This window comes from Taurulus bubalis, assembly GCF_910589615.1.
Source record: "Taurulus bubalis genome assembly, chromosome: 4".
Classification (NCBI taxonomy): domain Eukaryota; kingdom Metazoa; phylum Chordata; class Actinopteri; order Perciformes; family Cottidae; genus Taurulus; species Taurulus bubalis.
The window spans coordinates 15,467,546-15,480,870 of NC_136592.1; the positions used below are offsets into that span (position 1 = coordinate 15,467,546).

At 40.1% G+C, this 13,325-nt stretch overlaps 1 protein-coding gene across 1 annotated transcript in view; it reads right to left on the bottom strand.

Moving 5' to 3' along the window:
• tcf12 (transcription factor 12) overlaps nucleotides 1-1,775 on the bottom strand; it is a gene marked incomplete at its 5' end in the record, with an annotated part of 66,014 nt that extends 64,239 nt beyond the window's left edge. Inside the window, 2 exons of the mRNA XM_079217001.1 lie at nucleotides 1,355-1,427; nucleotides 1,704-1,775. Of these exons, the coding sequence (XP_079073127.1) occupies nucleotides 1,355-1,427; nucleotides 1,704-1,775 (145 nt within the window). The remainder of the gene's footprint in view (nucleotides 1-1,354; nucleotides 1,428-1,703) is intronic.
• Between the last annotated feature and the right edge of the window lie 11,550 nt (nucleotides 1,776-13,325).

Genomic DNA, 13,325 nt, shown 5'->3' on the forward strand with positions numbered 1-13,325 from the left:
TGGTTCGGTATTCTAAAATGAATCCTCACAACTGCATAGGCCATGTGAGACATCTCTGTTCTCGTTCCTTTGTCTTTTTGTTCAGTTTCCACTAAGTGTGTGTCTTTAGTTTCACAGATAACTGACTACAACAAGGCTTTGTGGATCGCACACAAAACATGCTTTCAGAAAACATAATGCTTGATTGTTGATTTTCTCTAGTAGCACACCAGACAATAGATGTGCTTCGGATTAATGTCCTGTAGCATTTATAGCTGGGAAGCCATCCAGAAGCAGGGAATCTGAGCTATAGTTATTACAACCAAACCATCCATCCATCAGGTCAAGATGCTTCATAGATAAACAAAAAACGACCAGTAATTAGTGGAAAAGACAATTCAGTGTGTGTATGTGTGTATGTGTATGTGTGCGTGTGTGTGTGTCAATTATCAAATTGTTACTTGTTCAAAGGAAAAAACACGAGAATAACTCAATGAGAGGATGTCTCACAAACCCATTAAACTACACTACAGTTCACAAGGCAGCTCCATTTCTGATTGCATCTCACTTCGACATATTAATTAGCCTGATTAAAAAAAGTGCCTCCAACACACCTCACAGCAAACCCTGAATAGAACAGTATTGTTTCTCTCAACACTTGCTGCACTCAGAGCTGGGCGATATGAGCAAAACCTTCTATCTCAATATCGGTCACTTCATATCTAGAAAGCGATGTACAGTACATCACCATATAGCATGTTTTATTAAGAACTTTCATGCAAAATGAACGCAACAGTTTCAAGTGAAATCATAGAGAAGAAAAGAATAAATATTCCCATCTAACACCAATTATTTTTAAATGCATGCACAAATACAGAGTAATCAGATTAAGACAATAGTTTGCTTTAACTACACTGGGTTATTTCCATCAGCATAATTCTTATCAATTCATATTTTCTGAGAAATTTGAGTTAGTATGTGCTTGTTATTATTAGTTTAGATGTCATGTTTGTGTATTACAATACCTTGATATGATTCCATTAAAAGCGATACATTATTACATTGAATTATCGCCTTAATAACACACCTTGACCAAAACAGCTAAAACATGCCCGGTTAACACCTTATTTATGCATCTGACAGTACAGCAAAACATGATTCACTGTTTTGCACAAATATGCTAATTAGATCACCAAAACATTTACAAACGTCCATGAACTAGACTGTGCTTTGTTCTTCATCTTCACAAAAACACTCCACTCTAGTTACAGACGGACCAGAGCACACAGAGGAGGGAAAAGCATCACATGCAATGCACGACTGGAAACTAACACCATATCAGACGTTTTACTGAAATGGCTTTGAGGGATCCTACCTGGTGCAGTGAACTGACTGCTTCCTAGTGTGGTGGGCCTGTTTTTCGCTCCGCTTACAGGGGGAGAGAACATCTGAAATGAAGAATATGGACCTTCAATTAGAGCAAATACTCAACAGTGCAAAAGCAAACATTCACATTATGTGCTGCAATTATCCTGAAAGGAGCTTCTGATTTTCAAACAACATCAAGGATAGTCTGTCAAATCCTATTAACCACCACTCATATGAAAGGATCCATTAGTCATGCTTTAGCCGATGTGGTCTTCACACCTTTAAAAGCCCTCAGAGCTGCATGGCACCAAGAGGTGAAGACCGAAAAAGAGTTTAAAAAAAAAAAGTAATCCTACCGCACTAAAATCCAGCAGGTCACTTAATTCCTTGTCTGTTCCGAGAGCGGCAATCCGCTGCTGAGGATTCATCCTGGCGATCTGGAACCCTGAAGAAAACACAGCCCATCAGGTCACAGCGTGGCTGCTGCGCTCAACAGCGGAGCGCCACAGGAAGCGACTGCCACGAGAGGTGATCGTTATGGACGCAGAGGACAGACCACCGCGGAGAAGTTAAGTTGCCTCTGACATTGCAGCAAATAGAGACGCCGACAGTCCGGCCACGTTTAATTAAAATAGTGCAAACATTTAGTCCGCACCTTAAGTTTTTTAAGAGGCATGCGTGGATGCCATCGCCGGTTGAAGAGCTGCAGCATCAATCACACCGCTGCAGTAACAATGTGTCTCTCAGGCACCAGCGACGTTTATGTAACTCGCTGATAAAGCTGACGACGGTAATGTCAGTGGTTTGTGTGGCGGACTCCTCGAGCAGAACGAGGGTGAGCGTTTGCTGAGGCGCATAGCGTCCCTTTGCTAGCTGCTCCTGGTTCATTTATACACGTTTTAGCGACTAGCTGCAGCGCGTTAAGAAGACCTGAAGTACGGTGGAGACTTCTTTCTCCAACGAGTGAGACTTCAATGACATGCAAGTAACTCAGACAAACACATATTTCAAATGATAGTCTGAATATCCTGCTCCAGAATACAAAACGCAGCGAGGGTCTTTTCTCAACTCCCAACTTCTTTCACTGGTCCGAAAGCTTCTGGTGAACTCCCACTGATATTTTACCTTTTTCTTCCGATTAAAATCCCGACTAGGGTGATATGGCGAAGACACGCTGTCTTGCAATACGTCTCAAGAGCAAAATGTGGGTTTAAACGGCAATACCTGGGTAAAATATCCCCTTAACGTTATATCAGTTACGTGTTTCCCTTAGGCAGACATTTTTGGATTGCAAAAGCCTCAGCACCACGATGACATTGGTTGTGTATCCCTCCGCCGAGCACAGCGACACGATGGTCCCACACAGCGTGAGATGCTGCAGGAGTCCGCACACACTGTCGTAGGTCACACTGGTGCACCACATATCTGTCTCTGCTTCGTTAAAGGGGCATCTAATGGATTCTACAGACATATTTACATGTGAATGCCTATATAATTTATGCTAAATTTTATTTAATTTCTCTCAAAGCTGATATTTCTTAATATCAGCAAAGTAAATGTTAATACAAGGCATGCAGCAAAGGGATGTAAGTGTGTAATGGATGTCATATCAGCTAATACGGATCCTGCATAGTAAGCTCATTTAGCTGTGCCTTGTACAGTTGTTACTGTCAGTGCAACCCGTGCATAGATGCACGGGTTGCACTGAATTAAATGGAAACTTGGAGTTGACAATGGACACACATTGCACAGAAGGCAGTGGGGTGGGTGTCCGTATAGGGCCCAACAGCAAATTGCACAGGTTAGTTCAGCAATGGTTGTCAGCCTACTCCTCTGCTGTATCCCTGCCGCTCTGTTCTCCGTCTGTACGAACTCATGTCCCATTAATGCACATAACTCTGCCTCTTCCCCGGTGTCTTTGTGCTTTCTCGCCTCGCAGGTTTCCATCGTGGTTTCATCCGGACTGTGGTCGTGGCTCTGCTGACACCAACTGCAACTATCACTATTATTATTAGTAGTAGTATTATTAGTATTAGTCACATTACTATTACCGATACCAGTAATCCATCTTCTACTATCCACTGCTGCTGTTATTAGTAGTAGTCCTAATTTGTCCATAATCTCCCGGAACCTGAAGTGGGCCGCCAACATCAACGCCATCCGAAAAAAGACCCAGCAGAGGCTGTACTTCCTGCGCTAGCTCAGGAAGTTCAACCTGCCTCAGGAGCTGCTGATCCTGTTTTACTCTGCCATCATCCAGTCTGTCCTCTGCTCTTCCATCACTGTGTGGTTTGGATCGGCCACCAGACAGGACAGAGTCAGACTTCAACAGATCATCAGGTTCTGCAGAGAGAACCGTTGGTTCCAGCCTGCCCTCCATTCTGGACTTGTACACCTCCAGTCAGGAAGCGGGCTGGAAAGATCCCTGCAGACCCCTCACACCCTGGACACAAGATGTTCCAACTCCTCCCCTCTGGTAGGCGCTACAGAGCACTGTATGCCAAAAACACAAGACCCAGGAACAGCTTCTTTCCACTGGCCGTCACTCTGATGAACAATTCAGACTCTTCCATCTGCACTATCTGCACTTTTTGACTACTGTCTTTAATGTCTTTTTTTTAATCTTTTTTATATTTATCTTGTTTATTGTATATTGCGTGTGTATAAGTACGAAGAGCAGAGTGAAACCGGAGTCAAATTCCATGTATATGCAAACTTACATGGCCATTAAAGCTGATTCTGATTCTGAGCATGATGTTTCTTGAATGCAATGGTATGCTTTTATGGCTGCCATTTTGTCAGTAATTGACATTAAGTATTTGCATTTTGTTGGTTAATGCAGCTAGGTCGGTCTTTCATGCACAGCATTTAAAATAGTATACCAATTCACAGGAAATGATGTATGCATGCATTAAACATGATGTGATGCAGAAACCAGTGGCTCATCAATTTTATTTGGAGTCTCTCATTAGTGGTATGATTTGGAAACAATGGATATACCATACTGAGTTGTTACTTTGTGATTTCCTGTCACATTACTCACCACGCTTGTCACTGCCCTTATGTAGGCTAAAGTGGGATGATGCACCACTTTTTTGAGGGGGCCCACAACTGATGTAATCATGAAGTAATGTGTCATTACTGCGTAACAACTCAGTGTGGATCTCTTTTTACTTCAGGGCAGGAACAGACTGGGTGAGTAATAAGACAGGTAATCATGAAGAACTCAGGAGACACAAAAATAGAAACTGGATGGGTAATAATGAAGTAATGAGATTGGCCCACTTGTTAACTTTTGTAGAGCCTGTGCTTTTATTCTGAAGGGTTTATACCAGAAGTGGTGTTGTATCAGGCGGGCATTTGAAAACAAGCTAGGTTAAAGTTGTTGTTAGTAAGACTATCATCTCTTTTTAAAGAAACAGAGACACGAGGGGCGTTTCCTCCATGGCCAAACAGCGGGAGAAAACAACGCAACCCTCTTATATTAATCAGACTTCAGCTCCGGGGGCGAATAAATCGAAACTAGTCCGTCGATCTGAAGAAGGTCTGAGAGCAAGGAAGGAAAGCGACCGTCTGCGAGTTAAAACAAGGATCAACAGCTTCACAAGGTGGAGGAAGTTAAAAGAAGACAACAATCTACGAACTGACGGAGACGTCGCAAACTATCTGTTGGACTTGTAAGTATTTGGTGAAAAACACATTAGGTGATATTTCTGACTGACAATAGCACTGCGGGATGATATTATTAAATGCACACGTGCTCATCAAAGGTTAGGCTCAATATAACAATGCAAATACACACTGTATCCTTTGTAGTCACATGTCTGACTCGTCTTTCCCCTCGTGTTATTGAACCTGAATGCACATTACATGTTTAATTTAAAGAAAGAGTTTCTAAAGTGGCTTTCTGGTTCTCTGACAACTCGACTTACTTCCAGGTGTGTTCAGGGCCAGTGTTCTCCAGGTGTGTTCAGGGCCAGTGTTCTCCAGGTGTGTTCAGGGCCAGTGTTCTCCAGGTGTGTTCAGGGCCAGTGTTCTCCAGGTGTGTTCAGGGCCAGTGTTCTCCAGGTGTGTTCAGGGCAGTGTCACGCTTGTCTGTCATATCTGACAGCTCGGCTTTGCGATGCTAACATGTGGCGGGGCCTACAAACGGCAAACTAAAACAGCCTGTTAAACTATTTAATACGTAGAAAGACGGCTGCTTAAACATTTCCCCTTTTTTTTTGTTAAATGTTCTTAAAGTCCACAGTCCGTAAAGACGTAAACTGTACAGAGAGTATTGCGTAAAACACAGTTCCGTGAGGGGACTACTTTTTCCTCCGCGCTGGCGAGAAACCAGACAAGAGGACCCTCTGTAAAGTTGGGTTCATATTGGTACACATTTAACTTTTCATTACCTCCAGCAACTGCTTTGTGGATTAATAGTTTTTATTTCAAATTAATTTTTAGGTGTTTTAATTGGATGGATGGTGGATGGATGGATGGATGGCAAGGGAAAATGTTTTCACTAATTTATATGTAAAGCAATATTAAATATAGAAAATGCACAATGTAGAGGAAAAAATAGAATCATATTAAATTCACTGACAAAGCAATAGTACAAAGATGTAAACAAACAACAGCATAACTGTTGTAGTTGAGTGATGGATTTGGCCAGAGAGAGAGAGAGAGAGAGAGAGCAGTTCCCCCTCTGCTGTGACAGAGGGGGAACTGCCAAGGAGTAGCATGCACGTCAAATAGATAGGACAACAAATAGATAGGACAACACCTCATTGACAGAAAACCTTTCCTTAGAAGTCATTTTCAGTTGAGAGAGAGCAGAAAGAAAGCACACAGAGCACCAAGAAAAATGGTTTAGAAGGCTGCTGTGCAAACTTTTACATGTTTGAACCATATATTCCATAAATTGACTCCAAAAAAACATGTACATGTTATGTATATCCAGTTGTCCCCATTAAATTAGAAAAAGGCCCAAAAAATTATGTCAATCATATATTTAGAGACGTTAAAAATTGTATGGGGTCAAATTGATCCCAAAGATAACATGGAAAATTACGAACCGGACATACAAACAGAACTTATGAAAACAAGGCCTCGAAAAATCCTCAAGTCCAACGTAATTCCAACTATTTTCTCTGGAAGGTAAGGAAGGAAAGATCAGCGCGCATATGGCAGCAGATGACAGGAGCCGGACGGAGGTACATACTTTGTTTTAATGTTACCTGGGAGAGGTGGGATTTTGAAAGTACGATTTAAAAAAAACAACGTTTTACTTGTTTAATTTCTTTGTTTTTTTCCTGAAGAGTCTGAGTATATATTTTCAGGCTTCTTCCTTGAGTGTCCAAGGTACTGGTGTGGATATTGCATCCCCTTCTCCTTCCCTGCCAATTTCTGTGAGCATAACAAATTACATTACCAGCCCGTTTTCTTTGTAAATAAGTAATACTAGCACACTGTTAAAAGTTGTGTATGTGGCTATCGTGAACCTAAATTAGTTGAGTTGCACACACATCTACTTGTGACGAATGTTGACACCTGTCTCTGTTATCCAAGATTGCCTCAGGAGCTCCAAGCACATTGCCCCAGCCTCCCCCTCCAGCTGAACTCGGCAAACGTTTGTGCAGTGTGGCATCTGTGGACTGTGGATCTGAGTGAGAACCTCCAACAAGAGACTGAGTTCAGCTCAACAGCAACATTAACATCAGACTTGAGTCAGTCAAAGACTATTGTGAATGACAGCTGTTTGATGGAGCTGTTTAAGAAGTGTCAGACATGTGGACAGCCCATAACCGAAAAGAAGGTGTCTCACTGCGGTGCACAGATGAAAGTGAGGTGGAGGTGCCTTGGCGGACACAGGGGCACATGGATGTCATCGCCTCACCTTTGGGAGGCGTTTCCTGAAATCCACCTCCTCGCAACTCTTTCCCTGTTTTTTTCTGCAGGCACTTTTACACACTTTAAAAAATGGGCCAAACACCTGCAGCTTAATTTTATGGGGCATAAAATATTTTTGGAAATTCAAAAGGCCTACCTCAAACCAGAAAGTAAATCAATGAACAGGACTAAGCAGGAAGGGATCTTTGCAAAGGGGCTCCACCAACGACCTGAAGGAACTCGTCTTCACTTTTCAGGTGTTGGTTGCTGTGATTCTTATGGTTTCAGCGTCAAGAACCTAAACATGTCGAACTTCAACTTTGACTTGTTTTTTGCAGGGGCTAGATTAATGAAACTTCAGGTTCAACAGTACAATTATGTGTACACATATGTGTACACTCATTTTGGTGTGTTTTTTCTTTATATTTCATTTCAGCCTTTTCTTCTTTTCTTCCACAAGCAAAAATCCATAGTTTGACAACACCAGCGCAAAGCAATACCTTATAGTTCCTGTTATCAGACTTATTCTGAAGTACTAATTGATGGAAGTGTTAAATCAAATCACAGAATGTCAGGCTGGTTAGTTTTGCCTTCCCGTGGATTAAAACACAGACTAGTTATTTCATCTCAGTTTACGTACCCGCTGATGGTCAACTTCTAACGTAAAACAGGCGGAAATGTCAGGGCCCTTTAGATCACTGTACAGTTGTACACATCGCTTCACTTCAGTAAACAGCTAAAATGATTGAGTGAATTCATCAATAATTCACAGTGTGAAAAAGACCACGACATTAATGAGCCAGAAACTGAAATCTCAGTACTTGTAACTGAACGTCTTCTTGTTTTTACTTTGAAGGTCCGCTGTAAAAAATTCAGGCCAAGTCGCACAGAAGAGAGAAGGGAGCTCTATTGTCAAGGTGAGGCAGCATATACAGGCTATACATGTCCCAAAGGGGGACTGATTCTACCAAACCGCTTTACTTTTAATGTAAAGTACTGATTGGCCGTTAGACAAGCTGTTGTATGAAGTCACCTGTGGATCAAGAGGAAACTAAGGAAAGCCAATAAAAGTACTTGAGTGACATCAATCAGCTAATCTTATTGTGGTTGGAGGACAACAATTGTGAAGCAGAAAGCTCATCTTGAACTGGGATTGTGTAGCTAAACATAAGTGGGCATGCAGACCTAATAACCAGCCATTCATTTTAATTACAGTTATAGAGAGACAGGCTGTTCAATTTGATAAAATTGATGAATGAAAAATGAGTTATGGCTTTCTTGGTAATGGAGTATGAGGTCACAGTTTTCCCGGAAGTGTAACTCACCATGAGACCATTAATAAATAAATATATTGGAAAAAACAAGAAGATGATGATGTCAGGTCTGATAGATAATTCAGTTGACAGACGTCTGGCACCCCCACCCACATGGATTGTCTGCTGTTTACTGGGATGTCAGTACCAAATGTTAATGTCACTCCATAAGTAATTTATTGAATTTTCCACATGATACATTTTATCTCCCAAATCTGTATGTAATATATTTGAAATAGATATAAAGAGTAGTCCTTAAATATCTATCATGCCTGTTGTATGCATTGCTGTGTTGTTTTGTGTCATATGTCATACCATGTATCCTCATCTGATAGTTCAAAATAAAGTGAAAAAAATAAAGGCATTTCAAGTTTTTTTAATTTATTTTTATCTACACAACAAAACAGCGTTTCTTGATTTCCTGGAAACCCCATAACTAATATTTGTTGTCATATTTTTTAACATTATTGATATACTAGGGATGAGACTCTTACTTTTACAAGGATCAAATAACTAATTTACTATATATATATATATATATATATATATATATATATATATATACATATATATATATATATATATATATATATATATATATATATATATATATATATATACATATATATTACCATCAAAACATTACTTATCCTTTAAATGTTTCTTCGGCAAGACTGATTAGTTGTCTATTTGACTAAGAGCAGCGAGGCATATCAAAAAGTAAAAGATCTTTAAAAAAATACAAAGCTCTTTTACTTTGTTGGCTAATGACCAGAACTCTGTATGATTTTTCTTAGAGCTCAATGGTGATTGAAAGCCATGTTTCTCTAGTGTGGGGTCAAGAGGTGGCAAAATAACAAGCTGGTATATAGCTTTTACAATATCCTCTTCAAGTTGTAATTGTTTTTTACACTCTAAACTGAATCTCAACGAGCTTTCAAACAACTACACTTAAGGATTTTTATAACAATCTTTTCAGCTTTTCACTTTTGCTCTAAACATTAGGGTTCATTGTATACATATGTTTCATATATTTATAATGTTTCAGTTTGAAGACAAACATTTATATTGGTACCCATAGTTAGACGGTTGGTTCACCCAAATAGAGAGAGTTGTCTGTAAAAAATAAAAAGGAGATCTACTCTTTAGTCTTGGTACCTGCTTTCGACATTTAGATAAGACTTCTACCAGGTAAACTTGAAACAAGTTAACCTGTAACTGTTTGTCAAGCCAAAGACAACTTTGTATGCTTAACATTTCCAGATGAGGTTTTGTGTCTACGGCCAGTGTTTCTTTTTCTTTTTTTTTACAGTTATGAAACAAGATCCTCGACATTGATGACCTCTACTGGAACGTGTACGCAAGAGCCTTCTGCACTATCAAGTCTTGGGTGTGTCTCGGTCTCTGAAAGGTAAGCAGTCTCAACCTTGCCTTGTTTTTTCACTCACCAGTTATATGAACAGAACACCCTCGTATGGAATTGTACTGTTTTGCGTCACTCTGCTTGCAGAGGTAAACAGCGCCAACAAGATGATGTGGAACGTCAGAGTGAAACCACACATGTGGCCACAGAGGTGGACGGGCTCCAGGACAGGTGAATGTTGATCTTTTTGAGACTGTACATTTCACTAGGTATATACAGTATGTCTGTCAGTACTGTATCCACTTTCCCAAGATACATTGTCACCCTTTGTCTTATTCAATGCCCTCTCTGTAATTTGTCATTTTCAGTTTTGAGGAGATGGAGGTCACCATTGACAATGATGAATGCAACAGTGTGAAGAGCCGACTGTAATTTTATACTATATTAGACAAATATAGATTGTATCTAGAAATGTTGCTTCTGTTGCTTATTTGATTCTCGTATCATTGTTTTTATCTACTAGATCTGACTTGGATAGTGATCTCGAAAATGTTATAGAAACAACTGCGCTGAGTGCTCCAGGAGATGATGACGGCTGTGATGAAGACGTCTACGTACCAATTATTCCACAGCGGTAAGTAGACGTCTTTGATAAGGGCTCATTTTCCAGAGTCAGGATCTTGGAAGTGAATCATGTGTTCTCTGAATATAGTGAATAGAACAAACTTGCTTTGCTTTTGTTTTAATCTTAATTAAGACAGAAGACTTCTTCTTTTTTTTCTTCTTTTTCTGTATTTCCTTTAATTTTTAACAAATGTAAGCAGCAGTACAGTAACAACTTTCCAGATACACCTACTGTATATAGTAGAGACACAGATTCATGTTATTAGTTATCAAATGAAGATGAATCATAAATAGCCTACTTAGGATTCTGAACAAGAATTTTGTTTAGTATTTAACCATAAAACAATCTTTTGTTTTTTATTTATTTAGTTCTGCAGTGCTCTTTGACCAAATAGTGCAAAGGGCAAACAGCTTGAGCCATCCTTGTTGAAACACAAGATCACAAATGATGTGCTGCTGCTTCACCTTTGTTCCTTCATCGTCCATTAATTGTCTTTAACTTAAACAGGAAGACATGTTTGGAGGAATAGAATAGAATACTTTAATGTCATTGTCAAAAACAACACAAAACAGTTTAGCAGCTCTTACAGTAAAGACAAACATTAAAAACAACCATAGAAACATTCACAACACAAGTAGACAGATAAATAAGTGGATCAGTGGATAAGTGGAAGTATAATGTAAAAATGCTAAAGAATATACAAAGAGTAAAAAATTGTCCTTGCCTTTTTTATATGATGCAAACCAGGTGTGTCAGTCTGTTGTCTTTTAATACAGGTCCACAACCTCTGAGCTTTTACTGGAATGTGAAGAAGAGGAGCTTGAGCTGTGGCAGAAACATACTTTACATGTTCAGCTGAAAGAAGAGGATGATGGTGGGGGGGTTGAGTAGGTCGCAGTAAATTCTCGAAGAAACATATTGATGTTGAGCTTTTCAAACATTTCTGTACTTAAGACTCGAGAAATATTCTTATATATGCATTTCAAAATAACCGGTGTCTGTTTGTGGAACATTGATAGTTTATCATAATATTTATGTGTGAGTGGTATTTAGAAATATAAAAGGTATTTCATTGATGGATTGAGCTACCGTAATCTTCTTGAATGCATTTGTGCTGTAATGCATTCTAATCAAATATGGTAATTTGACAAAGTTCATTTGCATCCTGTTGAAATGTCAGATTTGATCTTCTTGTATGTGGTTATAGGTGATGACCAAACAGACTATAAGCCAGAATCTTCATCTCTTCAGAACTGGTCAGCTTGTCAGCACACTCTAACACCTGAGGCCTTTAGTGTTGTCCACACTTCTGAGATGCATCAAATCAGCAACCACCCGGTGTCCTTATCCAGTGTCTGGAGTCCTAAAGTATTTGCAACATCATGTAACCAGCTGCATTCAGACCACTCCAACTCACAGACCTTCTCTGTACCTTTTTCTCTGCCGTGCTTTACCGTTATTAAACTTGAATCAACTGGCACATCAAACAAACAATGAATAATTAACTTAAGTGTACCAACAGTCATAATGTGTGTATTCAAAATATGTTATAAATATAATGTGTTATGTACAATGCACAGTTGAATAACTATTATTTAATAACTATATTATTTGCTCATCCAAGCGATTCTATTGGCTCTTCCAGTCTGGCGACAATCTGACAAGCCCTGCACACAGAACTGTTGCCTCATGTTCCAAGTCCAAATTAATATCATTTTAAATTCAATTTAGTTCAACTTGTCCACTGTGAGCTATGGAGCTGTACTCTAATGCAGTGGTACCCAACCTTTTTTGAGCCACGGACCGGTTTTGTGTCAGACAATATTTTCACGGACCGGCCTTCACGGTGTAGACGAAAAATCTGACGTAATAAATCTGACGTATTACGACCGGCATAAATACAACTCACCATTACCCTGCATTAGTGGAGCCCTGAGCTTGTTTCTCTGCTTCGAGCCGGTCCGTCTCGGGGTGACGGGAGAAAAAGACCGACCCCCGACATCTGTTGTTTATGTCCAGTCTACTGACTCTACTCCGTACCTTAAACCTTTATATGCAATCTGTCACTTCATTAAAACCTGCTTCACAAAGACAGCATGTTGAAATGGAGGCAGGGTTTCAGAGCTTTTTTGGCGATCTCAGTATATTCTGCCTTGATTTCAATCCAGAACACACAGTTGTAACGGACTTTTAAGTTTCACTTTTTTTTGGGGGGGGGCGCTCGGAGGGGGGTTTCGCCCGGGGCGTAATTACATGTGGAACCGCCACTGACTGCAGCCACAGAATATGATATACCTCACACCCATACTGATCTTCTCCACCATATGCTTGACGACCAATGCAGTGAAAGTTGTTACATTAACTTTTCAAAAAGGATCAAAGTAAATACAATTATAGAATATAAGATTGTGTACATTTTCAATCGATCCAGAATCGAAACAAATTTGAATTGCCTTATTGGATTAATTATTCTATGGAAAAACCGCGGGCGAGTCCAGGAAGTACTACAAATACACAACGGAAGTGATTTCTGATTGGTCTACACAGTCAGACCACTTCCGCCGCCTTCCGGGCTAACGATCTTACACACAACAGTCCATGCTAGCGATGCAACCTTCTCCCTCCTGTGTGAGGTAGACCCGCACTCTATGAACACTATCTTCCTCAGACCGACGTGCACCAATAGAGCTGCAGTTGGTATCTAGACACGGCCTTTCCTTCCGACCCAGAAGCTGTCCCTGAGAGAGGTAGGCGGAAGCACGAAGCATGTACACCCAACTCCGAGTGCAGTCTTTGTCCCATC